Genomic DNA, 27,237 nt, shown 5'->3' with positions numbered 1-27,237 from the left:
TCCTTTAGATTCTTTATTTCCATGATTTAACATAGCAGCGCAGCAAACTGTTTGCCTCCTTACGATCAATAACACACCTGCAGCTAATTGTGTGTGTCCACCTTAAATAACTTACCATAAACATAACATACAGAGAAACTCAAAAGGTGACCTCTAGTGGCATCCCTGAGATCACCTCACATAAGTTCAGTTGGCCTAGACTCTAGTGCAACGTGTGCTGTAAAGTGGTGAAAAATGCTACATTACAAAGGCTCCAGTAGTTTCTTCAGCAGACCACAAGGTGGGGCTCTCTGTCCATTTTAAAAACATTACATAGAAATGGTGAGTTTTATATTCTGGGTTCAAATATAGTCAAACAAACTGGGGGAAAAATAATTAATGCACTTTATCAGCACACATCTAAGGTCCTGACTGATAGTGAGGATGATGGCATTTATGAGGAGGTCAAACTGATCACTTTCCTGTGTGGAGAGAAAAGAAATAAACCTTTTTGGGGAAACAAGAGCAAAAGTTGTCTGTCTCATGGCTTCAGCTGGACCAGGATTCCAGAGGTTTTGAACCTGAGTTTTATTTATTTAACTACTTAACTATTAACTGCTATTAACTTGGTACCAGGTGAGTTAAAGAGACACTTGGAACCCAAACAGCTCGTCTGAATAGAAACTTTCTGTACAAATCCCAAAAGTTGATTCTGTTCACGTGGACGTAGCGTTTTCAGTACGAGAAACGTTTCATTACTCATCCAAGTGACTTCTTCGGTCTCAGCTGACTGCAGGTTTCCACAACCTTACAAACAGTACTTTTGCACAATGACTGAAACCAGCACTGACGAACAATGAGCTGTGAGGTTAGTTTTCTGATTAATATGCAAATTCTCATGACCATTGATCAACAACCACTGATCAAAGCCAATTGATCAAATACTATTGATCATTGATCAATGACCATTAATCATTGGCTATAAGTACCATTCACAGAGAGTTGGGGAATGGCTGCAATCACAGCATTGTATGATGGCGAAAGATGGACCCTTAGGCCCCCTCTTCGATTCAGAGATGGTCTTTCCCTTTTCACGTAAATGGCCTCCTTGACTCCGCGCTGTCCAGGATGTGTACATCCTCATCCTTGAAAGATTGTCCACTGGCCTGTAGGTGTAAACAGACTGCAGAGTCCTGGCCTGACGAGTTAGCTCTTCTGTGTTGTGCCATCAGCTTCGCTAGAGGTTGTTTGGTTTCCCCGATGTATAAATCATGACAATCCTTGTGGTACTTAACAGCGTACACTATGTTACTCTGTTTGTGGACCCGATCCTTTGCGTAGACTAGCTTTTGGCGCAGCATGTTTTGGAGTTTGAAAGCTACAGAGAAGCAGTGTTTAGAAAAAATGCGTCTCAACTGTTCTGATACTCCTGGCACATACAGGATCACTAAGGGATACTCCTTATATGTCAGTATTGGAACAGCTGAGACATATTTTGTCTAACACAGAATCCACTTTTTGGGATTTCCTTACCTGGATGATTGAGCATGCATCAAGAGATTTATTGTACAAAGCTCATGGTCTGAACCATAGACAACAATAGTGCATGTTTTACTGCGTGAACGTGTCTGATAGGTTGATAATAAATTATATGCTTGCTGAGGCCATATTGCAAATAGGGGTCATACCCAAAAGTGCCTCTATCGTTTTTCATTTCATTTCATTTCTGTTCTTTTTTTTCTGCAGTAAGACTGAAGAATTTGTTTTATATATGTAATGAGACCTGCTATGGTTCGGAGATGGTGGCACTAACAAAAAACTAGGAGGTCGAGCTGGAAGTGGCAGAGCTGATAAGTTGCTGATATTTTTATGATGCGTGTGCTTTGGGGACAAAAGTTTGGAAACCGTCTTTTTTTCTCTTCCCTTTGTGTTTGCCCCCCAACCATTTGCGACAGATGGCTGCCTCTTCCTGAGCTGTTTCTACCAGTGATTTCTCCCCAACTGCCTTTCACTCAGGCCCATTCAGATAAAAAGCTAATTTGGATGAAATGGTAGCTTTTGTGTATCAGTTACTGTTACACCTCCTCACTACAGTAGATTGTGTATTGACTCAGTGATCTAATGAGTTGATAAAACAATGTGGCTCTTTTAACACTTGACACTCTTTCCTTCCTTGCACGTTTTAAAAAACAACTTTTCTACAACATTTCTCCATGTACATTTGTAAGTTTCTTCCCGATATTATATAACATAAAAAAGAAACACAAAAAACTCTGTAATTGTATCTATTAGAAGTTTTCCCCCAAGACAATTTACCAGAATCTGAATATTTTATTAATCCCAGAGGAAATTAATTGGTCACAGTTGCTCAAAGGCAGTAAGAACAGTACGGATAAGTTACAGTAATTCATTAAATACACTGGAAAATAGTCCTAGTAGTAAATATAACTTATTATAGAAATATCCAGATATAATACAGCACAAACTGTTTATGTTTCAACATGTGATGCTCAGTGTGGGGGATAATTTTGCTGACTGTCGGATGATTTTTAATATAAAACTCACGCTTTGCATATAAGTTATTATTATTGTTATTTTGATGACCGAGTTGTCGAACTTATTGGCGAACCAAATTTGGGTAAACGACAGTTCTTCACTCGACTGCTCTTCCTGGCACCGACGGTGCCAGCCTTAAAGCGGCTGCGCTCTTAAACCGGAAACTACCTCCTTTGGGTTTCAAAATAAAAACCATGGGCTTCGACGTCGCGTAAAAATAAAAGCTTTAACGCCATATAAAAACAATAAAAAATGTAAAATGTATGCATTTAATATTCGAGTATAATCTTAAAACGTGTCGGACTGTAAAAGCGCCAATTAATTTATACGACGTTTTTTTTTATTAAAAGACTTAAAGGTGGACGTAGCTAATTTTCGCTTACTTGACGACGGCTTACCGTTTGCGCTTTAAGTGCCAAAACCACAAATGCAAACAGTTGTTATCGCTACGTTTCACCAGCGTGAGTGTCCAAGCAGGGGACACTTTGCCGAGACCTTCTTAAATGTACATATTGCGTCACAAAACCTCAGTGTTGGGGTGTCGGTGGATGACGCAGGGTTTTCTCAGTTAAGTTTACACAGGATAGTGTTGACATAAGCAGCTCCCGCAGAAGAAGACGACGGTGGGGCAAATAATCCGAGTCACAAGACTTCTTCTCCTTCTTCAGTGAGCCGCACGACTGCTTTCTTCCCTCCCAGGTAAAGTACGGATTCATTCGGCTTTTTCTTTCATTATTGATGAAGCAAGGCGCAAAGCACATTTCGGTTAAAAGCAGCAGCGCTGATGAAAGTTAGCCGTACGGTTACACCGTGTCGGCTTGTTTGACAGCTCGGTCCTCGTCACGAGGAAAGAGGCTAATCCGCTGTTCCTGGGACCGCGCTGTGTTTTTCGCTGCTCTTGTGGCTTTTAGCCCCGAAGCCGCAGGCATGTAGCAGAAAGAGAAGTGCAAAAAAAGCGGAAATGGTTGCGAAAACTTCACCGTAAACACAGATGTGCTGTCATTAACTCTGCAGCCGCTGTTTGGTATGAAGCGGGTGAGGAGGACAGAGAGCAGCTGTTGTCGGTGCCCGTGTCTCAACAGTAAAACAGTTAGCAGGGGGGGTCTCTGACCTCTTACCTGTGCGCTACTATGTCTAACTTTTGGACGAGTTTACGTGGTAAACATGCAGCCGACAGAGAGAGAGGTAACTAAAGCGGAAAAGCGGATACCTACCGTGGGGCTAGTAGAAGTTAACCCTCCCTCTCTTCTTTGTTTCCCCCTACTTTCCCCCATTAAAAGGCTCTGAAGGGATGGAAAACCCCGGGTACTGCTCCGGGAGCTTTGACGGCCTTCATCATCCCAGCGATGACGATGATGACGAGATGGTGGACATCGCAGGAGCCACGCTGGACTTCTCGACCACGGACGACGTCCCTCCGCTCAGCTCAGGTGGGGCTCCTGCTGCTGGTCTTTCCAACGCCTGGTTTCAGTGCTAAGCTTTTTAAAGTTCATAAACCATTTCAACTAAACTCTTATCAGGGAGTTGTGAGGCAGCTTCAAAGCACAAGTCATGTAACTTGCTTCAGCTAACTCTGGCATTAAAAGTCCCCCTCAAAGTAAATAAATACAAAAAAAGAGTTTAAATTCAAGAATCACTTTCAGCCTGTTTCCTGCACGACTTCTTTCTTCTGACAAATGGGGGGGCGGGTGTGCATGGTGATTTTAGATTGATATTTTATTAAATACATTCAAGTACTCTGGAATTATTATGGGACAAGAGGGCTCATTTTGCCTGATTGGAGGCAACGTTTTCTGCAAGCAGTTGCAGTCTGACTTGGACTGACTGCAGTCACTCAGAGAGATTGTTGGAGGTTTGCGAAGAATTGCTGTATAACCTCTAAACGCCACAGAGTCTTTGTCAATGAGCGCAACTCGGGGAGACTACACTCACCTCGCTTTGTTCTGGTTATATTCCTAAAGAACAGGAGAGGTTGCTGAGGGCATTTCTGTCTGTGTAGACGGCAACAGATATGTGATTTTGGAGGATTTGTCACAGTTGATTGTTGCACTATCAGAAACAGACTGCATGTAATTGCCAGCTTGAACCCATACAATCACAGACTGATAGCAGACTGATTCCGTCTCACTTTAATGACAGGGTTAGTCAACCATCTCATTTTGCAGCAAAAACATAACTGAAGTGACACAAAGGCAGGAAGTGTGTGGCAAAATGTTAAAAACTGCAGTAATATCGCATCGTGAGTGAAAGATTGTGTATTGTGGGGTATCTCGGTGATTTCCACCTTTACTATCAACGTAACATGTATATAATAATTATGAAGTGTGGGGCATGCAGTTAAACACAGCAGTGTAAACCGGTTGCTGCTGTTTCACAGCTAAGGTGACTCTGGGATTGAGTCACCTTAGCTGTAAGCTTGTCTGAAAACGCTACGTGCTATACATGCTCCCAGTGACTTGTTTTACTAATTAATATTAGACTACACGGCTAGTTTAAAAGTAAAACAACAATCAAAGTGTGATGGACAAGGTTAAAAACTGATGTATTTTTGTCCCCTGCTGGAGATAAAAGGAATAGACCTGAAGCTAGCAAATGTCTATCACAGATCACACATAGTTTACATCTTTTTGACAGTCTTTTCTTATACAGCTAATAACAGGAAGGAGAATGTTTGCCAAGAAAGAGGTCTTAGTCAGAATTAGAAGAAGGTCACGAGTTTTGTAATCAAATTATTTCACTGAGTTGTATTAATCATAACCGTCATGGTCAGAACTAACAGGAAAATATGCAGACTTCTGTCACATAATGTAAGACTGACTTTTACTGTATGTAGACAGTTTGTGCATAGGTGTGTAATTACTTGTAGTTTCAGGCCCATTTCAAATTCTGAAACCGTCATTTGCTTGTATATTATAAACAGTCATTTGCTTTTTGATTGCACAATGATATCATTACATTTCCTGTGTCTACACAGGACTCTACGTACTCTAGTACGTGAGGAATTGGGCTGTCACTCAGTAGCAGCCTGGCTGTTTGAATGTAGTAGGATTAAATGACACTTCCTTTTGCAACTTGATAGTTTAGAGAGCCTGGCAACTGATTTTATTTTCTACCCCCGAAAAAAGTTGCACTGCAGATGCTAGTGTGGCTAAACTGCTGTCTGGAAGTGTTTGCGTACTCTGTGATTAGTGTCTGTTAGTGCTCTCAAACACTGATAAGGTATCAGTAGTTTGTGTGTGTGTGTGTGTGTCTGCGCATGGCACATGCTTTGTGAGTCACCTGAATAAACAGTTACCTGGAAACGTACAGATTTATTGTGTTATATATATATATATATATATATATATATATATATATATATATATATATATATATATATATATATATATATATATATATATATATACATACATACATACATACATACATACATACATACATGTGTGTATATATATATATATATATGTGTGTGTGTGTGTGTATGGCTCACCCTCTGGCTGCAAATAAGCCAATTAACTGAGATAAGAGCTTTACAGTGTTTGAGAATACAGTGGAAGGTTTGATAATTTGGTTACTTTAAGAAAATATGCAAAAATCATGTCTGGGTTTTTATTTTTAAGAATTGCTGCCAATTTAAGAGGATGAGTTGGAGGGTGAAGCAGGTCAGAATAAAAGAGCTGTGCTTCCACTCAGTTCAATTCAATTGTATAGCATGGCTGTGCGATATGACCAAGATCTTATATCCTGATATAAGACGTCTATCGTCGAAATGCGATATAAATCATAAACCTTTAACATTTTCTGTAAATTCTGTGACTCTCGGGCAGCTCGCCTCGTGTGAAGTGTTTCCAGCTGCGCATCGTGTACCTGGAGTCGAGTGTTTTAACCGATGCATGAAGCTATACATTTTTAGACATAAGTTGTAACGGCCGGCATTTTCTTTGTGAGTATTTATTACACAGTGGGGAAAAGCCTGTTCTAACGTTCGAGTCTAAGGTTTATTTTTTAGCACCTAATGACTCTTTGTTTCTTCTCATCTGTAAGCACTGCATACTCTTTCACTTGATTCAGTTTATTTTGAAAAGTCTCAACAGGATCTTGAGATTTATTGTGAAAGGTTTATTTGGAGCCACACGATGGTTTTACCGTCGTTGTTGCTAATGACAACACACAAAAACAATCGCCTGTCCGTCAGTAGTGTGGTTATATTAAACATAAGAGAAAGAGAGAACTTTAAGAAATTAATATAGCCACTACAGTGACCATCAAAACAATGAAAAAATATTGCCGTAAACAGTTTATTTTGCAACAACACAAAACAAACGATAGCGTAAAATGAAACGTTTTTGTATCGTCATCCGATATATATCGTTACATCGAACAGCCCTACATGGAATCACAACAGCAAGTAAGGTAAAGACCACAGAATAATACAGAGAAAGCCCTAACCACATAAACACCCCTCTATGAGCAAGCCCTTCCAACAGTGGGGAGGAAAAGCTCCGTTTTAAGAGGAAGAAAACTCCAGCACAACCAGGCTCGGAGAGGGGCAGCCATCAGCCATGACTGGTTGCAGGTGAAGGGAGGAGGATTTAATTTGGAGACGGGACCTCTTTGACCTCACTATTTATTCTTTTTATTTCAGTAAATTTTATTTTATTTTATGTTTGAACAAAAAAGTAAATGAACACGAACGCTGACCTATGATACTGAAGCCTCCGACATGGTGGCCTGTTAATAGCTAAAACTTTATGCCGTTCTCAGTTGTACAATAGTTTTTAAAAACACACCTCAAATATTCACACAAATCAAAGTCTAACTGAAATAATGGTCACATGAAGTTAAACAATAACAGTCCCATTACTCTTTGTCCTAAGAAAAAAATCACATACAAAATATTAAATCAAACAACTAAACATAAGCAAAAGTAGACATGCATGGAAGGACATTTTTAAAGAGAGTATAAGACCTCAGTGCAAAATGCACAAATTAAATGGACTAAAGAGGATGTTTGCAAATTCCTTTAATCAGAAACAAGACTGCCTGGTTACTAATGATGTCATGCTTTCAGCATGCAGTGGACACATTTTTCTTTTTTTAATTCTTGCTTTGTCACCATCAGACCTTATCACCCCACTCCCTGCATGCTTATTTGTCCAATTAGAGCTGAGATCCAACAGAGGAATTGAGTGAATGGAGTCATTTATTACACAGCTTTGTTAGTTTGTTTTTTTTATTGCTTTTTGTTTTTTTGTTTGTTTGTTTTTTTGCCACTTGCAATGTTATAACATAGTTGCTGTTATTAATTGACAATCCTGTGAAACTCCTGCTAGTGTATTACGGTTAATTTGTCCTATTGAGAAGTTTGAATCTTCCTCAAGGGATTTGTGTTCTTCCAGAACTTACTGACCTGTAAGGAGCCTTCCTTTCTTCATCTAAAGAGAAGAGCATTGTATCTTACCCACAGACACTCTCTTAGTAGTTTTCATGCTGCCACCCTGAGAGCCTGAGCGTGTTTATCCTTACCACTTCCTTTTCCTCATCACTGACTCTACCTGCAGGTTAAGCAGCAAACATTTTTCCAGCTCGCTTCCGTACAGCAGAGTCGGATATAGCTCAGATCGTTCTGTTGTCAACTTGACATACCCTAAAATAAAATTTCAGACAAATTGGCCGAGTGTACCTGTTGCCAGGGCAAATAAAGGCGAAGGCAGTGTCAGCAGTGTGCGTTATTAATCTTCCTGGTTACTACTGATGTCACAGTGACATCACCAGTTTAAGCAGAACAATAAAACGGTGCCAACAACAGGTCTGCAGATGAGATAAAGATTTGCTCTCAGTGGATATACTGCCTGCTGCTCCTGCTGTTGAGCCGTGTGTTTCACTGTCAGCTCTTTGAAGCCAGAGAAATATTTTTCTTTTTTTGTTTTTAGCTTTTTTTTTTTTTTTATTACACAATGGTTTATGAAAGAAGATCATTGCTCATAAAAGAGAGAGTAGAATAAAGGAGAACCAGAAGTTGAGTTTCATGCAGGTTTCAGACTAATTATATAATTATGTGCCTGGCTCCAGGGAACTCAGGAAACATCAGCTAAAACTCTTGGGTTAATATCATCCAAGTGGAAAACTCGCGTAAAGAAAGCTAATTTAAACTGAGTTACTGTGGTAAGTGTGAACCTAATAAAATAACAATGTATGCTTTGACCAGCGTTATTATCGGTCAAGGAAAATTGTGTATAAGCCATGTGTCTCGTACACAGTGGCATCCACCATGAGTTAGGTAACAACTGGGTTACCCTTAAGAGTGAGTGATCCAACTCTGAACTTAAACTGTCCCACTCTCAGACCCTGATAAATGACAACTCGTCTTTCTTTATGTTTCCTGCCATTTTAATGTTTCAGCTCAAACTTCCTTCTTTTTGTTACTTTCCGTGGTGAAGCTTGGCAGTAGAAAGTGTTTGTGTCATTCCTAACCGGTCGTTAGCGAGCACTTGAACCTGTTACCAAGCAGGCTCGTTTATATCCTTGTGTAACCTGTTTCCCATGGACTCATTAGCCTGCGGTGTTTGAAGAGGAAAGTTTGGGTTGGGGAGGCACTGCTAGTCCAAATACTGACATCAAAGTGTTCTGAACCTTCTGTCAAACACTTCTGTGCAGTGAAGGTTGTCCTTTATGTCCTGTATAGGTAGGGAACTCCAGGCCTTAAGGGCCGGTTTCCTGCAGGTTTTAGATGTGTCCTTGATCCAAAACAGCGGATTTAAATCACAACCTCCTCAACATGTCTTGAAGTTCTGTAGAGGCCTGTAATCATTTGACTCAGGGTGATATCTAAAACACGCAGGACACGGCCCTTGAGGCCTGGAGTTCTCCACCCCTGCGGTATATGGCTCTTCTTAGTCCTCGTGGCAGTGTAGACTGTGTTCATCAAAAGAAACAACACTTTCCCCTTGAAATCCTTTAATCCCCCAATGGAAGTGAACATGTTGCTGCTTCTCCCAGCTCTTTGCTTTCCTCCATGTCTCCTGAGTACAGTAACAAGTGAATTTGTCAAATTACATGATTTGCTTAGACCGTGCAGGCACACATAGAAAAAAAAAATGTAAATGTATAAGAGAAAAAAAATTCTGTGAGAATATAAATTAATACATTTTAGAGATGTCTGGCACAACTTCACCTACTTCCAAGTTGAGTGGAGAAAGATAAAATAAACTGGTGAGATGGAAACTCCAGAAACACCAGGGAACAACTTCATTAAGACGCCGACATGTTTCAGCTTGTGGCCTTCACCGAGGTCATTGCACCAAACAGTTTGTGTTTCTTCTATGGTCACATTTCTCTGAAGGAGAAAACTTTTTTTACTTAATGAACATCCGTTTAAGAGCTTTTTTGTATATATTACAAAAAATCTGTCTTGAACATCCACCTGGCAGACCTACTGTGTCTGGAATTGGAAATGCAACTGAGAGAATATCAGGTTTTGTAGAGTTTCATATTAACAACTTGAACTAGGTCCTATTTTCTGCTTCAAAGAACTCCCACCTATTAACCCTCATAATTATGTGTACCTTAGATATTGAATCTTTGTATACAAACACTGATCATGAACCAGGCCTAGAGTCACTGGAACATTTTCTTCACACTAGGTCTACAAAATCACCGTCTAATATGATGAATTTTTACTTTGAAAGGGATCCGTTACCAATTTACTGGAGTTTGTAGAATTTTTTAAACTGACACTGTGTAGGTTTGTTATACTCTTGATCATAGTACTAAAAAAATAACTTTCTTGACTTAAGAGTAACCAAAAAAATGACAAATATCTGTCCACCTCTCTTTATTCCAAACCTACTGATCGGAATACATTATTTCATGCTGGAATACAATAAAAAATAAAAATAATTTAAAGACTCTACAAATGGCAAGATTATTGATGTAAAAGTCCTTATTACCTGCAAAAATAACATTTTGGTCCACATGATAGAGCCTCCATGCAACAAAATATATCAAGGAGAAACCTCCCGTCCTCTGAAAGAACAAATGAACAAACACGGATGTTCTATTAAGAGGAATGATTTAACCAGCCCTGGTACAAGCCATTGTAATAAAAAAAACATTGTAGCTCGCCTTTATTCTTTGTAGGCATTGGAAGCTATTGAGGCATTCTGGATATTCCATTTAAAGAGTGTATTAACGGGTATGAATAAGGATCTATCTGTTAATGAGTTTCTGTGGTTCACTAGATTTTTGTTTTTATATGTCTAGAAAAAAATGGTAATGTAAAGAAATTCATTTTTACAGTTCCTGTGATTGTCGTCTAATTTGAACTAGTTTGTGGTTTTTTGCACATCTGGGAATGAACCACTTTAAGATGTATAAGGTGACATCCCTTTTAAATCTGTAATGGTTCAGTCAAGAGCTTAGTTGAACTTTGGTTCAAGCATTCAAGCATCATCAGCTTGAATGCTTGGTCAGCCTATTTGCGTGTTAATGGGTGATTAGTTGGTTTCATTTTTTTCTCTGGAGTATACTTTTTTTTTTTTTTTTTAAAGTTAAACACAAACTGTTTGGTGTTTTGTAATGACCACGATCAAGGACACAAGCTCAACAGCGTTGGTCTGTTGATAAAGTTGTTCCCTGGTGTTATAAGTGTTGCTGGACCTTTCATCTCACATAATTTCAGAATATTGAAATTTTGTCTTTCATTTAAATATACTTACAGTTGAAATCTAGGAATTTAATTTGTTTTCTTTTTTACCAAAGTTTTTCATGTCCTTATAATGGCTTTGATATTAGTCCTCCATCATTTATTTACCATTTCCTTTCCTTTTTCTTCATTTATTTATTTATTTATTCTAAAATTGTGTGAATTGATATCGATTATCCACAATAACCTTCTCCACTGTAATTATAATCCCACGTGTTTCTGAAAATATCTTGGGTGTGCCAGCTGCCCACTGTTGACACCACCTTGACCCTTATCTTTGCTGTATTAGAATAGAATTCAACTTTATTGTCATTGCACAGGTACAGGGCAACAAAATGCAGTTTACATCCATCCAGAAGTGCTTTTAGCCATGATATAGATATATTACAATATATATTAGCAATAATATAGATATGTGAGTATATTACAGAAATGGGTCTATTACGGTATGTAATATGTACACGGTATGAAGTATGTTATGAATATGCTATAACTATAAGTATGTACAGGCTATGAACAGGATATAAATATGAAAAAAACCCAACTATACAGAGTATGAAATAAAGAACTATACAGAAATGGGAGCTATGCAAGTTGTAAACAGTTATAGAATTAAAATGATCGTATGATTATTTACACAGAACTATACAGTAGTGCAGTTAAGAGGCTATATAAAGTGCTAGTGGTTGTGAGTGGTGGTTCAGTCCATGTTATTATTGTGTTTGAGGGTACAGTTGTCCATTGTGTGTGTGTGTATGTTCAGTCCATGTGTTAATGTGGGTCAGATGTCAGGAGGCAGAGTTCAGGAGTCTGACAGCTGTGGGGAAGAAGCTGTTCCGGTACCTGGTGGTCTTAGTCCGGAGGCTCCTCTAGCGCCTCCCAGAGGGCAGGAGGGTGAAGAGTCCATGTGATGGGTGACTGGGGTCTCTGATGATTTTCCCAGCCCTTTTCAGACACCGCTTCCTGTAGTATTAGCAAAACTGGAACAAAAGGAGAGACGATTGAAGAACTACAGCCTTGAAATGATGCATCTAGTTGCTTCAGCTCCTTTTATTATGTAGACATGTAGTCAATAAATGTGCATCTGAACTCTAACAGTTTGAAAGGATTTCCAAAGATATGATGGAAAAGTGAAAAGCACTATTTTTGCTCAGAGAGACAGCTAAAGTTTTTAAAAGTGTTTCAAATGACTCTTTGTGGTCCTGTGGGAAAAAAAAAAGTACTACTGGTGTAGTTAGTTTGTACCTTTAGCAGCAATATGTCAAAGTAATCCATTTCTCTGTGTTAGCCCTTTCTTCTTTACAGTGTTTCTTCAGTTCATTGGGGTTTGTGTTCCTTTGCTTTATCACTTGTGCTGCTGTTGTTATCTAAAGTGCTTTCATTGCAGCTCAAATTGACTGCCAGTCCTGCTGCATCAGGCACTGAACTGTCTTATCACACCATAACTATGAAAACAGGTTATAATGATTGACAGGGACTTGGTTGCCTGTCACATGTTACAGTGATAACTATGAAGTACTAAAATGGACCAAATGAATAAATGGTTTATTAAATAAATTAATATACCATTATACAATACAACAAGTACTTTAAAATACTTTTTGCATGAATTAGCACACTAGTTTGCCTGCCAAATTAAGTTTTTCTGTTTTTATTATTAGTGTTCTTTTTAAAATGTTTATTTATGTATGTAGGTATTAATCTATTTATGTTGATGAATTTTTTAAAATTCACGTTAGTTTCACCAAAGTAATTTCTGTTTTTTCTTTTGGATTTACTTTATAAGTGAACTAAGCGTGGAGTGGGATTACCTTTTGTAAGTAAATGTGTAAATAAGACTTATGCAAATGAAAGCGCTTATTTTCATAATGAAGCAGAAATGCATTCAAGAAAGTTACAAAACCTGATGAGGTTTTCTATAGTGGGTCAAGTAAAGGTCATCTGGGGATACTTAAATGTTAAAACAGCTGCCACTTTGTTACAGCTTTACCTCTATAATAGTAAAAAGTCCCCTTCAAACCACGAACAGAGCCAGAGATTTGCTGAGCTTACTCATTCTTCCTTTTACTTCCTTTTACTGCAGTAACCGCTTGCACATTCATATACGTTCAGGTCCACCCCCATACAGTTTGAAGCATATAATAAAGAACATTGCCTTTAATAAAATCTGAATTAAAATGTCTTCTGTTTTTAAAAAAACAACAACAACCTAGAATCGTGTCAATTAGTAACTGCCTAGATTTACCACTTCAAAGTTTTCAGTTACGTTTTGCTGACTTGTTGATGTTAGTTCCTCCTTTTCTGTAATGTCTGGGTCTGGGCCACTTTTCTGCAAAGCTGCCTGTCAGTAATTTTCCAGCAGGACTATTGCATCACATCCTCATATTTAAAGGTTCTTTCAAAATATGATCTTCTACATATAAGGAAAAAAATCAAATCAGCCACAGACACATATTCCTAATTGATTTATTTTTCCCCAGACCTGGTAAATATGACTTTTAGATCTCTAGCTTCGTAAAGTAATGACAGCCCACTATGTTAGTGTGTTGCAGAGTTTGTTTGTCAGTCATCAAAACGTCACAGGGGTCACATGAGACGCCATTTCCCATAGAGACAAGACCTGAAGAGTTCAAGGTTCAGAGCCTTACCGGAGCCCTTTTTCTTTCTCTCTCTCTCTGTGTGTGTGTGTGTGTGTGTGTGTGTGTGTGTGTGTGTGTGTGTGTGAGTGTGTGTGTGTGTGTGTGCGCGCGCTGTGATGATCAGTCTGGTTGGTTCCCTCAGGACGCACACTCGAACACACAGCGAGTGCTGAACTCAGCATGACGTCCCTTGCTGGAAACCAGCAGTGTTGCTCTGGTGGAGTCTTCGTGTTGTTAACCCAGTTTCTGGGAAGCATTGGATGTTTTCTTTGGCTTTTGGTATGGGTGTGTAGCCGGGATGCTAATGTGTTTCTTTGCTCTTCGATGGAACATGTTTGGCTCAGTGCTTTGAAGGTTGTCTTTGTAACGTGTGCATTTGTTTTTTTGTTTGTTTTTTTTAGAGTGGCTGAGTGGTCAGCATACCTTTTTAGAGATATCCATTTCCATTTGGTTGTGAACCATATATCCATTTTCACCAGGGATGCACCAGTTAGAAACCTGGGTGTTCGTTTTGCTGAAGCTTTTTCTTTGGAGGGACATTGGAGCGTTTTTCACTTGAGGAACATTTCAAAACATAGATCCATCGGGTCAACAAGTGAACTCGAGATGATAATACATGCTTTTGTCTCTACAAGACTTGACTACTGTAACAGCCTGTTTACCTATCTAAACAAAAAAAGGTCTAGCTCGACTTTGTCTGTACATACATACATCTGGACATTCAACAGTGGCAACAGGTGTGATGAAGTCCAAATTTAAGTTTTGGCTCAAATATTGTTTTCAGCTAATAGCTTTTTTTTGCCTGTCAAGCTACTTTTTCATAGAGTCAGCTAAAGATGTGATTTAAAATATATAATTTTTGCCTAGTCTGTTATAGGGTTGGGCGATTGGAGGAATATATCGACTATCAACGATATCATCGATAGTTTTTAAAAGGGCAATTTATTTATTTATTTGCCCATGAGTAAGTTTGCTAATAATGATAGAGCTAATAGAAGCTGTCAACAGGGGGGAAAAAAATGCTTTTTTAATAGCACCCTCTTTCATCTGCGAGTAAATGCACCCTCGTCAGAGTGCGCCCAAATGCTTGTTGATGGAGCTGCAGAAGCTGGTGATAGCCTAGCACAGCGGTCCCCAACCTTTTATGCGCCACGGACCGGTTTATGCACGACAATATTTTCACGGACCGGCCTTTAAGGTGTCACGGACGCTGAAAACCGATAAAAACCCTGAAAACCATACATTTCACACCTGACCCTCAACTCTCGCGGCCCGGTACCAAACGACTCACGTACCGGTCCGAGGCCCGGGGGTTGGGGACCGCTGGCCTAGCATACTCAGCCAGATGGTGGACGCGTATATGCCCATGTAAGTTAGTCGTGTTTGAGTACTTTTCTCGCACTATACATCTGCACAAGCGGCACACCGCTTTGATTACATCCTTAGGTTTACCTCTTTCATCTGGTTTAAAGCCAAAGAAATCCCAACTTGGCAACTTTACATGTTTTTAGTGCTGTCAGCGTTAACGCGACATCATCACGACAATGCGATTACCAATTAACGCATCTGGAGCGTAGACTGAGTCAAAATCCCTGAAACATCTCTGTCAATGCATTTCGGGCAGTTTATCCAAAGTTCCAGATGGGTTGAGCGCTTTAAAAATTTTAATCGTGATGACCGCGTTTAAGCCCCGTTAACGCTGACAGGGGTTTTTTGGGGGGGGGATTTGTTCGGCCGTGTTTGAACTTCTTCTGTGTGGTAAACCCGCAAATCAGTCCGTGCATGATTACATTGTTCCGCCCATCAAAAAGTCTGTCTCGACTGTTGGACTGATGATGGCCAGCTGGAAAATTTTTACATATCGCCCAACCCTAGTGTGTTATGTGTAGACACAACAATGGTCTGGACTGGACTGCAAATGAGTAAAAAAAGCAAACAAATGTCCAAAGAAAAAATCGGAAAGACCTTTAGAAAGCCTGAATTTTCAGTGTGGTTGAACCATATCTACTGTAAATACTGTGTATCTCATAGAAATGTGATGGCTGTGTGTAGCAGTGAGATAACTGAATTCTCCTGAGTTCACAGCATTGTTGGCATCACTCGCTTTTAGTTCAGCGTCTCTTAATAGGGTTAAAGTGCAGTTAAAGTCCACGGTTAAGGCTATAAAAGTGTTAACTGGTAGTAATTCATTCGTTCGTTTAGTCGACTTTTATCCCCCCTTTTTAAAAGCACCCCGTCTGAGGTAGAAAAGAGCTTTTTAAATTTCAAATTTCTTTCACGGCTTTTGTTTTGCCTGTAGGTCAGCGGTGCTTATCAGAGCACGAGCTGTTCGGCAATTGATATTCAAGAGGACTGCGTTCACAGAATGAATGGAGAGTAAATGTAACTCACAGCCTGACCCTGTTTCACAGCACTGTGTACCACACAACCTTTCTTCCTGTCAGCTATCAGGGTCCCGCAGCATTCAGGAGGTGAAAGATCTTGTAAACACACGTGATCTCATTTTTACGCAGTAATCTGCCTTCGTCAAGCAGCTACAGCTCACAAACCTTTAAAAACAGCTCAGCAAGTCATTAAAGACTTCCCAGGCAGATTAGCCAGTCATTCACTTCCTTCAACAGCCTTCGGGGCGCTCTGTTGGAGTCCAAAGGAGGGACTGTGGGCAGTTTTCAGTCTGAGTCGTAGCACCGATTGTGGATTTTAAGCTTTGGGAGTTTGAGGGGGGGCTGAGGAGAGATGCACTGGGAGTTCTGGACTAAGAAGCTGGATGAGGAGGATTTGATTGAGAATGGTGAGTTTGTGTCACTGAGAGTGTTTTCCTTTCAGCTCAGATTTTCTTTTTCTTTTCACTGCCAGTGTACTCTGCTCTCACGCTGTCATAAACAAGAAGTGTGCTTTAACAGAGCCGAGAGTTAAATAGTTTCAGCACAATCACTGCAACTACTCGGCAGTCATGTTCAGTGTTTTATCTACGGTCTTCTTTTATACACCAACTGTTTAAATTTGCACTAAATCTTAAAACCTCGACTTTGCTTTGCTTTGTTTTTCTGCTGACATCTTGAACTTTATGGCACCAGAGTTTAATTATTAAGACCATTTACGACCCATCATGCAGTGAGTCATGTGGTTGGCGTGCTGGTGTGTATGTCACTGTAATTGATACAAGACGCAGTCCAAACAATGGTCATGTCTCGGTGTGTGACTGTTTAAGGTCTTTTACACTCAGTCTGAATAAGTGTGTTTGTATTATTGGGTGTCTCTGTCACTTTCATGCCTTCTTTTGGTCTGTTTGAATATCGCGTGTTTCGTCAGTCTTTGGTAATCAGGATCAAGATAGGATTGGATAAATTAGGACGTTTCTGTTTTACAGCATCCAAAACGTACAAAAGTACAACATGTACAATAATGGCTTAAACGAAGCAGAGTAAATGTGTAGTGCAATAAAATAACACAAACTACAAAATGACAAAAATGTCAATAAAATAAAAACTACACAGCACAAAGGCACTCGATTAAATACAAAAAATAAGGTAACTAAAATGTAAATAAAATGCAATAAAACACTTTATCATTACAGAAATTGATATGAAAATCTATAAAAATGTAAATAAAATGTTAAATAATAAAAATGCATTTTAGATGGATGAAAATTTGAATATAAAACAGCATGACTGTCAAATCTAAATAAAATGGATATGGATCTCAAGGAAAAATAAATAAAAATATAAATAAAATATTAAGTAAAGATAAAAAAATATATAAAATTGTTGAAATCTAAATAAAATACAGTAAATGCAGTAAATAATTAAATATGATAGCTATTGTATGTTGAATAACTTATCTAAAAAGCTAAATGTAATACAACACAGGCGTATTGCAAAGCAAATAGAAATAAGGTGTAAATGCAGTAAGAGTGTGTTTAATGGGGGTTCTGCTGCTTTTTCTTCTTCAGGACTTTGAGCAGGAAGAAGTGTTTGTTTTACAATCTGAATAAAACTGTTGGTGCTGTCAGTGCACATGGAGAAAGGAACAAAACCAAAATGTCTTCACACAGAAACAAATTGTTAACATTTCAGCCTGGGAGAGATCTGAGGATTAGGGCGAGGCCCTGGTTTGCACCACAGTTTGTGTCCAAGGCTGAACACAAGCAGAACAAAGCATAACACACTTCATGATTTTGAAAGTGTGAACTGTCAACAAAGTTGTTTTCTTTATTCTGAGATTTATTTTTTTTTCACCCAATCACAGTGCCAGGAAAGGAAAACAATTTAACACAGATGTTGCATTTCCACATCGTGTGAAGGACTCCGAGATGGACTTGGAAGCAGGGCGTTGAGCACAATATGACCAAGAACATTATTTATGTTTTGTTTTCACATTAGCAGACCATCACTATCAGGGTCATGGAGGCCTGCGGCCTGTTCCTGCACACAGTGTGCAGTATGGCTAATAAATGGCACGAGGGCGGGTACGATAAACCTTGAACTTGTTGTTGTTGTTGTTGTTGTTGTTTTTTTAAAGATGAGTGATTATTACCACAGGTATGTCACAGGCTTCATTACCCTCAGCTGCCCTCTAACGTTGCAGAAAGGGATGTTTTGCATAACTTGAGACAGTGATGTCTATATCAGCGTTGTCAAACATAAGCCTCGGGGACCAGAATCGGCTTGTAAAGACTCTAATCCGGCCCACCGGACAGCTTTGGATAATGTAACAGAGGGCCTTCATTTTGGACTTTTAAGTGGATTTTCATAGCTTTTAGTGTTTCCTACTGATAAAGACCTCCATTGCCAGTCATACTACAGTAGTGCTGTAAATGTGCCAGTGAACAAGGCATTTTGACACCTGCAAGAAGGATTCTTGTCAGGAGTTTATATAAGTTTACAAACGGGGTCTCAAACCAGGCTTCTGGTGATTGGGCAAAACAATCCAGGTTAATACTTAACGACGTAGCTGTGGCTACAACTTTGCCTCTGCATGACAAACTGTGCCTTCTTTTTCCCCTTTATTAATTCACTCACCCATACTGGTGTTCCTCTAAACCATGCTGATACAAATATCAACAGATCAGTTCTGTTAATTCACCCTGTAAAACCAGTCTAACCTGTCAGCTCGGGTGTGTAGAATGTCCCTTTTGTGTTGTCGCATAATAACATTCTGCTGCTGTAGTGTTACAAAACGCAGAAATGTGAAGTAATCCTAAATCAGACCAGCCGTGGCTTCCTGATCACACATCAGAATCACAAGCTGGAATTTCACCACACTGCACTTCATGATCGCCTGAGGAGAGCCATCTTCCTAACACTAATGTAAGTTCATGCGTACTGTGGGTTTTCCCCCCCTTAGTTCTCAGGGGTAGTTCTCTCCTCTGCTTTCCCAGTCATTACAATTATATTGCGCTCCGCATTAATACTCAAGTGAAAACACTTTTAATTTCAGCTCAGGCCATTGTTTTGGGCTCATAATAACACAGTTCCTCACTGCGTAAATCTGAAGGTCTCCCTGCGTTGTTTCCTGTTTCCGTTTGGATCTGTTTTTGATTGGTTGCTGTGTCTGGATATGATTGCCTGTAGCGCCGACACTGCCACGTACTCAGGCTCTTTTGTTCTGGAGCTGCTTGAGAGAATAAAGCAGAACTCTATCTCAGAGCCTTGTGTGTCTTTCCCTCAGACTTTCATCAATACAGCATTGTATAGGATTGGTGTTATCAAAATCATAGAAGCAGGCTACAATGCACTTTGCCCACAAAAGAGCAACAGGAAATGTTTTTTTCTTTTTACCCTTTTTCTTTGCTTTGTAATAAGACTCAGCAGTGGGGTTACCAGTCTTAGCATTTAGGCCTATGTGTGTCTGTGTGTTATTTTATACAGCAGTCAGATTTTGCTTGAGAGAAGGAGGAACTCATTTTGCTGCTGTTGACACATTCATCTTTGAAAAACAAGTGTTATTTCTGTAAGAAAGACATTTCTGTCACTCTCAAGCTTAAATGCTGTGAAGACTTTAATATATGTGAAATACTTAAGATTTTTTGTGGTACTTTTCAAATTTGTGTTTTTTAAATGTAATATTTTTACTGTCTCCCAGGGTTTTAGCTGTCTTTGATCCAACACAGCTGATTTAAATTGCTACATTGCTACATTTAGGCCTGAATTATGCTTTAGCAGGAAATCTTACATTGTAACTTATGACGTAACCAGAAAGTCCTTTTAACCTTATGCCGTAACTTGACATGCTCCTTACAAGAAATGTAACTATACTACGACTTGAATGATCCAGAAGGTTGCAATGTAGGATTAAATCAGGTTTCAGGGTCACACAGGCATAGAGACCAGCTGACAACCTCCCAGCAGCCGCATGTCACTGAGGAAAATGTGTGATCCCTGGTTGGTTGACAAGTTGTAGCTGGAGGTTGCTTGATGTCGATAAGTGAATCAGTTGCAAAGAGGTTTGCAGTGCTGCACTGAAAAAACTCCTTGAAGTTGCTTTGATCACAAAGCAGGTTGCCAGCGGTCGCCTGTAATTTGCCTAGAAGATGCTGACTTGTCTGCAAACACTCACTAACTGCTCACCAAGCTTTAGTGAAACAGTGGAAAGTGTGAAAAACAAACTTATTTCTGACAGTGTAAGACAAACAAGGATTGTTTTGAACAGTTATTCATGCAAAGCTGCTCTGTTGGACTACGTGAATAAACATGTAGAGTCAGAATGAATGCAGAAGGTCCCCGGGAAAAGAATTGAGCGATAGTTTGTGTCTGTGTATTTCAAATTACACCAACTCGGCACAATGGTGATGGTACATGTTTCTGAACAGCTTTTCTCTGCTTGTATATCAGAAACCTGAATTTCTACTCTTAGATTTACTGCAATTTGTGCTCCTAATGAGATAAACCTGTGGTCTTTCCTCTTCCTCCATCCTCAGGGCAGACCTATACTGATGTGCATTTAAATTGAGTTTCTCTGCTCAGTAAATGAAGCTAACACTGGTTATTCTAGACGAGTAAAGCTTTCTAATAAATCTTCAAATGTCTTGAATCTTGCAGTCCTGCTGATGTTGTGACAGCTAAAGCGGAAAGGTTATATTCTGTAAACATCAGTCTGTGGTCCCATCATTGCCTCATTGCAGGAAGTGCTGAAGCGACAGGTGTTTGAATGTGACTTCATTGCTCTGTCTCAAATGTACCTTCTGTTCCTTGCTTTCAGGAGTTTACGAGGAGAGTAACGGCACCAGCAGAACAGCCGGTATGAACGGTAACGGCCCCAGCAGGCTTGTTGACCCCCTGGAGGATCCGCTGCCTGGAGTGGGCACCTATGAAGACTTCAACACCATCGACTGGGTCAGAGAGAAGAGCAAAGACCGGGACAGGCACAGGGAGGTAAGGAGGAAGGATGTTTTTGGGGGGAGTTAGATGAATTTCACTATCATACCTATAACAAGATGAGGAATGTACTCCCTGGGTGCCAAAGCAAGCGTCAGTTCAAGGTCAATTTTCTTTTGGTAGATCTGGGTCCGTCAAATGGTGTCCAGATCAAAAATACAAATGATTACTGCTTCGTTTCCTCGTGTTTGGTGCGTCACTGTTCGTTGCCTCAGTGAGTCATCTTCAGATCACTTATAAGTGGTCCACAAAGCTCCCGAACAACTACTTACTCAGTCCTCTAAGTGATGCTATTGGGGATCTATTTTGTCATCTTTGCACTCTCCCCATGAAGTTGTTTGACAGATATGTTCATATGCCTGCTTACATTAGCAAACTCCTGCATCCATGGGTTTGGTGTTGGTTCATCGAGGTGCTCTGATCAAAGCTCTTATTGGTTCCTGGTCCTAGACTGAAAACTAAAGAAGGCTTTGTGTTTGAGTTTGCGGCTTCTAAACTTACATTAAATGCACTACAATGTCATTTGATACCTGTGGACTGGATTTATTTATTTTTTAAATTTGTTTATGATTGTGAATCACTTTGATCTCGATCTGTTGCTTGTTTTATTTAGCATTATGTGGGTTGTTTATGTATCGCCACACTTTTTAGAGTAGAAACAGGGACGATGGAGGTTATGTGCAGATGTAGCTTGGACTTCATGCCTTATTACATGAGCCGTCAATACAGCAGCACATGAGATAAATGTACTTAAATATAACTCGTCACTTTTTGTCTTGACCAGCTGTATATTTTCAGAGGTCTCAGCGTCATTCAAATGACTTTAATGTCATGTTTTTAGGATACGGAAGAAATTTTTCACTTTCTCATTTCTTTCATTTCTCCGTTCATCCAGATCACCAATAAGAGCAGACAGTCCACTGTGGCCCTGCTGCACAGAATCAGTGATGCCTTCTCAGGGTGGCTGCTCATGCTGCTGGTGGGACTCATGTCAGGTACTCCACACACTCATCCCCACACATACATTTATTAATGCTTTATTACCACAGTTGTCTTCAATAACAGGTAGACACAATCATAAGGAAGGAAAAGCAAACTAACTCCAGATGCTGTGAATTGAAAAACACACTGCAGCATAAAGTATGCAAATTCTTTATACGCTGCCGTTTTGAATTGGGTGTCTCGCACATAAATTGTCCCTCTTAAGTGCAGCAGCTCAAATTCTGAGTGGTTATTGAAATGTTATCATATCTTTGCTGAATTTGGGACCTCAGGTCCTGAGCAGTAGGGAGACAAAGTTAAAGAGGCAAGGCTGAGATGCTTTGGGCTTGTCCAGATGAAGGATAGTGGATATACTGGACAAAGGATATTAAAGATGGGGATCAGTAATTAGAAGTGAAGGAGGACATGCAGATGGTTTGTGTTACACAGAAGGATGGCGGGGATTGGGTGAGATGGAGGTAGATTATCTGCTGTGGCAACAGACTTTAGGGCACTGCTCTTAAAAACACAGTTATTTAACTGATCTTCCCAGGCTTTCAGGCTTCTGAAGCACTTTGATGGAAAGCGTTTGTACTTGCTCAGACTTTTTCTCTTGTTTCATTGCTGCCTGCATCAGCTGAACATTATATCCCATGGGTTGACAGAAAACGGGTTTAGAGCCGCGACGTAGCACGAGCACAGCACTGAACATATGCGGGGCGGCACCTATCTAAAGGAAATGAATGTTAGCAATGTTGGTTAAAAATCTTTTTGTTGACCCTTTGGGTTGTAAACTTGTTCAGATTACACTGATCCACTTCTCTGACATTTGGTCGCACTCAGATATGCATAATAAAAATAATAAACGTTATCTATATAGCACCTATAAAAACAGAACTCGGAGTTATGCAGAGTACTCGGAGGCTAAATTCAAACAACCATAAAAGTCGAGATGGTTAAAACAATAAAGGGAAAATGTAAGGCGCAAACCAGGCAATCACAATAAATTGTGTGATTCCATGAAAAAGCACAGCGTTCTTCAGGCCCTGTGCAATAACGTGAGTGTATCTAATAAAACAAAACTGTGCAAAGTTTGACTAATGTCTATGACATGGGGACCTGGATATTTTATGTTTTCTCATGATTCACTGGAGGAAACTTCAATAATCTGTATTTTGTGTAAATTGTACCATCATGTGGGTGAGACGTATCAGTCAAAATAAAATTCTCCTCACTTACATTTTAATACCAGGCTTATCTTCTAGCCCAGATTTGTTCTGTCTCAAAAACTCGTTTTAAAACTCATCATTGTAGCTTATCTCAGTGAAAATGGAGAGCACTGTTACTTCTGTTCCCTTGCTACTGCTAAGACCTCAAGCAAGGGAACAGAAATAATAACGTAGACAAGTTAAGGCGGTAACCGGACAATAAAAGGCTGTAAAAGACAGCATTACTTGTATTGAGAGGACAGAATACAAGTCTATATAAAGTGAGTTTAAGATGAACTTTAAAGGAGGTCAAGGATTTGGCCTCATCTCCTCAGGCCGTTTGTTCCGAAGAAGAGGAGCACGATCTGTTTTAGACTTGAAACAAATGGAGAGTCTGCTGAAGCCAGTGTTTCCACAGTGTGTCTTTCTTGTGTCCTCCCCTAACCCTCCAACTGGCCACAGCAGATGGCTGCTCCTCCCTGAGCCTGGTTCTGCCAGAGGTTTGTTCCTGTCAAAAGGGAGTTTTTCCTTCCCACTGTCACCGAGTGCTTACTCATAGGGGGAGCTGTCTGATTGTTGGGGGTTCTCTCTATTATTTTAGGGTCTTTATCTTACAGATTTTTCTTTCTTGTTGTCTTTCTTCTCAACTTTTTCAGGTGCTCTAGCCGGCGGCATCGACATCTCAGCCCACTGGATGACGGACGTGAAGGGAGGGTTGTGTCTCCGAGGCTTCTGGTTCAACCACGAGCACTGCTGCTGGTTGTCTAACGAGACCACGTTCCAGGAGAGGGACCGGTGTCCACAGTGGCAGAGCTGGGCTGAGCTCATAACAGGAAAGTCAGAGGTAGGAGAAGATTTTAAAACTTTCTGCTGATTTTGATGCGTGCAATTTCTAGTTGGTAGCAGTTGTTATTCTCAGAATTGTTTTTGAGGGATTTTCTTGGCTCCAAATGTGTGAATGAAGTGTAATCCCAAGCCTTGAGTTTGAGATTTGTTGACTGTTCCTCAGGCTTCAGTGCTGCTATGGCTCCATCTACTGGTTGAAAACTGTCATGGTGCAAAATCTAAACCACTGTGACTTCAGGATTTCCACAAAACAAATCCCTGCTTAGTTATTTATGTTGTGTTTATTTATGTTGTGTTTATTTATTCATTTTTCAGAAATCATTTGTCAGTGTGTGTGTGTGTGTGCGCGTGCTATTTGTGCCTCTGCAGGGTCCCTTTGCCTACATCATGAACTACCTGATGTACATATTTTGGGCTCTGATGTTCTCCTTCTTGGCTGTCATACTGGTCAGAGCCTTTGCTCCGTACGCATGCGGATCAGGAATACCAGAGGTAAGGCTGCACTCTAAACAATAATGGTAAACCATCACAGTTTTTAACTGACTCGTTATATTAATGGTTTAAATCACTTTTTTCCCACTTTATGTTGTTGCTTTTATTTCATCTCTTATTTAGTTCATAGGCCACTTACAGCCTGTTTTGACATCAGGAATAGTTGGACCACTAAGACTGTTAGATAATTAACTATAGAGGCAAAAAACACCTTCAGGAGATTCTCTTCTCTTTCACTATAAAGAAAATTCTAAAAATGTCATATTTAATAAATCTTTAACATATAAATGTAAAGAAAAGCAAGCCATATAACAGCTCTGTTTTTCCACACTGCTATAATAAACCAGTGAAATCCGTCACCCACAGCTCCTTAATCTGACACAGATTTGTAAAATTACAGAAAGGTAGAGGGAGCTTGTTACCCAAACTTTGAACTGACTGTTTCAATGACATTTAAAAAGAAGAAAATGTTTTGGACCCAGTGTTTTTTCTTTTTCTTTTTTTCTTAAACAAAGAACAAACACAGTTTCTTTGGTTCATTGACGGCAGCAATCCCTTAAGTATTGTCCCCAGCCCTCTTGTGGGCCTTTTAGGTACTGCAGTCAATTCAATATCATTAAAATAATTTGGGATTGGTTCCAAAATCAGATTTTCCTATTGAAATGTTCTTTTAAAATCCCAGAAGATTTTTTTTAAATTTAGATTTTGTAATAAATGTAAAAATGAAGACCGTTCAAACCTTTGGCTCAGAATTGTGAGGATTTGATATCCATGATCAGGGGTCGGCAACCTTTCTGATGACGAGTGCCATTTAAAATTTCCTCAGAGGTCAGTGTGCCATATGATTGCATTAGCAATAAATTTAATAACGCTCTATATGAACAGTTACACACTATATAGAACCACTTTATACAATTATATTTGTTCGCAGATGTTGGCAGCTATCAGCGAATAGTTATCAGCTATTTTGAAACAAAAAAAAAAGACTTTTTATCCATAACAGCAAACAAACAGTACAACAGAAAATACAAATGCTATTTATGGTCTCCTCACAACAATGATAAGAAAAATAAACTGAGCCAATATGGCATGTTTGATAATACAGGGACACACATGTTAATCTGATCTCTGGTCTCCCACTCAGAGACACAGGTCTCCGAGTGTCCAGCATTCAGACGGCTACCTGAGGAGAAAATCTGCTCACACAGATATGTGGAGTCAAATACTGTCAATAAGGCCTCTGCAATGTTCTGAAGACAGTTAAACTTGTCAGGTAGTGATGTCCAGCAGGTGAAAATGCAGCTCCATGAACACGCACAGCTGTGGATTCCAGCTGCTTCGATGTTGCATTAACTGGCATTAACTCAGCCAGTTAATGCAAGACAAATCTAGCTGCTCATTAAAGATTTCTGGTTTGATCAGAAAATAAAACATTGGTCCAAACACCTGAAAGTCCCAAACATGCATTGTGTCTCGAGTCTACGGATGTATCCGTGTGTTTCCGTGGTGCTGATGCTGTGCTGAGCGAAGAGCTCCTGAAGCTTTTGAAGTGTCGGAATGTGGAAAGCTAACAACGACCCTCTCACCGGTAGGCGAAGTTATTTTTAGCCAATTACAAGTTGAATCTGGTAGTTGGGGTTGTTAGCTAAGATACCGTCATTAAGAAGCGGCACAACTAATGTGTCTATGCGAGCTGATTTGCGATGTGCACCGCTGGCGTGGCCATTTATTTTTTGATGCACCCTCTCAGATTAATTCACTGCGTGTCGTGCCCAGGAATGGACTGGGACAAAAAAACAGCCTCTGGCATTTTGACTACAGACCGGCCCACCAGGTATTAAAGCCATAAAGCCTTTGAATGAAAACAAACGCTGTTGTGACAGTGATGTACTGTCTTGTTGGTATATTAATGATTTCTATACATTTTACATCAGATAAAAACTTTGGTTGTAAGCTTCAGATAATTATTTAATAACAGCGAGACATTTCAAATGAGAATAAGAAAGTATTTCTTTGTGCCCACCTCTCCCTGTTAATTCCCTACCTGGCCCCCTGGCAACACTTTGCTAGACCCGCCCCTGCACAGTTACCAGCTGTCAGCTACGTAAAAAAAGGATCCTGGGGTTATTTGTCTCTCAGAAACGGTTCATAACTTCAACTCATTCATGTTAACTAAAAGGTAAACCTGTTTCTCCATCACCTGTTCAGCTCTGATGATTCAGTAAGGACATCTCCTGGTTTCATCTTCATGTTTCCCTCTCACCAGATAACCAAACCGACATCATGACCAGCAGCTTTTACAGCTGTGGCTCCAGCAAACATCAGCTGATAATAGAAATTAATATTAAATAAATTCTAACAACAGCTGATCAAGCTTAAACGTGCTGCTGTTGTTTAGCGCGACATCCGCTGGTTTCCTCTTTCTGGCACAAAGTGGGCGATAAACAAACAAGAGA

At 39.8% G+C, this 27,237-nt stretch overlaps 1 protein-coding gene across 3 annotated transcripts in view; it reads left to right on the top strand.

The window, feature by feature from the left end:
- Positions 1 to 2,696: 2,696 nt before the first annotated feature.
- clcn5b (chloride channel, voltage-sensitive 5b) overlaps positions 2,697 to 27,237 on the top strand; it is a 45,342-nt gene continuing 20,801 nt past the window's right edge. Inside the window, exons 1-6 of one of the 3 annotated variants that reach the window (XM_082519625.1) lie at positions 2,697 to 3,234; positions 3,816 to 3,965; positions 21,079 to 21,251; positions 22,150 to 22,249; positions 24,100 to 24,287; positions 24,659 to 24,781. In XM_082519625.1, coding sequence (XP_082375751.1) covers positions 3,827 to 3,965; positions 21,079 to 21,251; positions 22,150 to 22,249; positions 24,100 to 24,287; positions 24,659 to 24,781 — 723 coding nt within the window. In that variant the 5' untranslated portion in view covers positions 2,697 to 3,234; positions 3,816 to 3,826. Of the gene's footprint in view, positions 3,235 to 3,271; positions 3,721 to 3,815; positions 3,966 to 16,550; positions 16,670 to 21,078; positions 21,252 to 22,149; positions 22,250 to 24,099; positions 24,288 to 24,658; positions 24,782 to 27,237 lie in introns of those variants that run through there. The other 2 variants (XM_082519624.1, XM_082519626.1) reach the window with 2 other exon arrangements.

The sequence above is a fragment of the Aulonocara stuartgranti genome (assembly GCF_965226115.1).
Source record: "Aulonocara stuartgranti genome assembly, chromosome: 3".
Classification (NCBI taxonomy): domain Eukaryota; kingdom Metazoa; phylum Chordata; class Actinopteri; order Cichliformes; family Cichlidae; genus Aulonocara; species Aulonocara stuartgranti.
The sequence above is the reverse complement of the archived record's forward strand: the minus strand, read 5'-3'. Positions and strand labels throughout refer to the sequence as shown.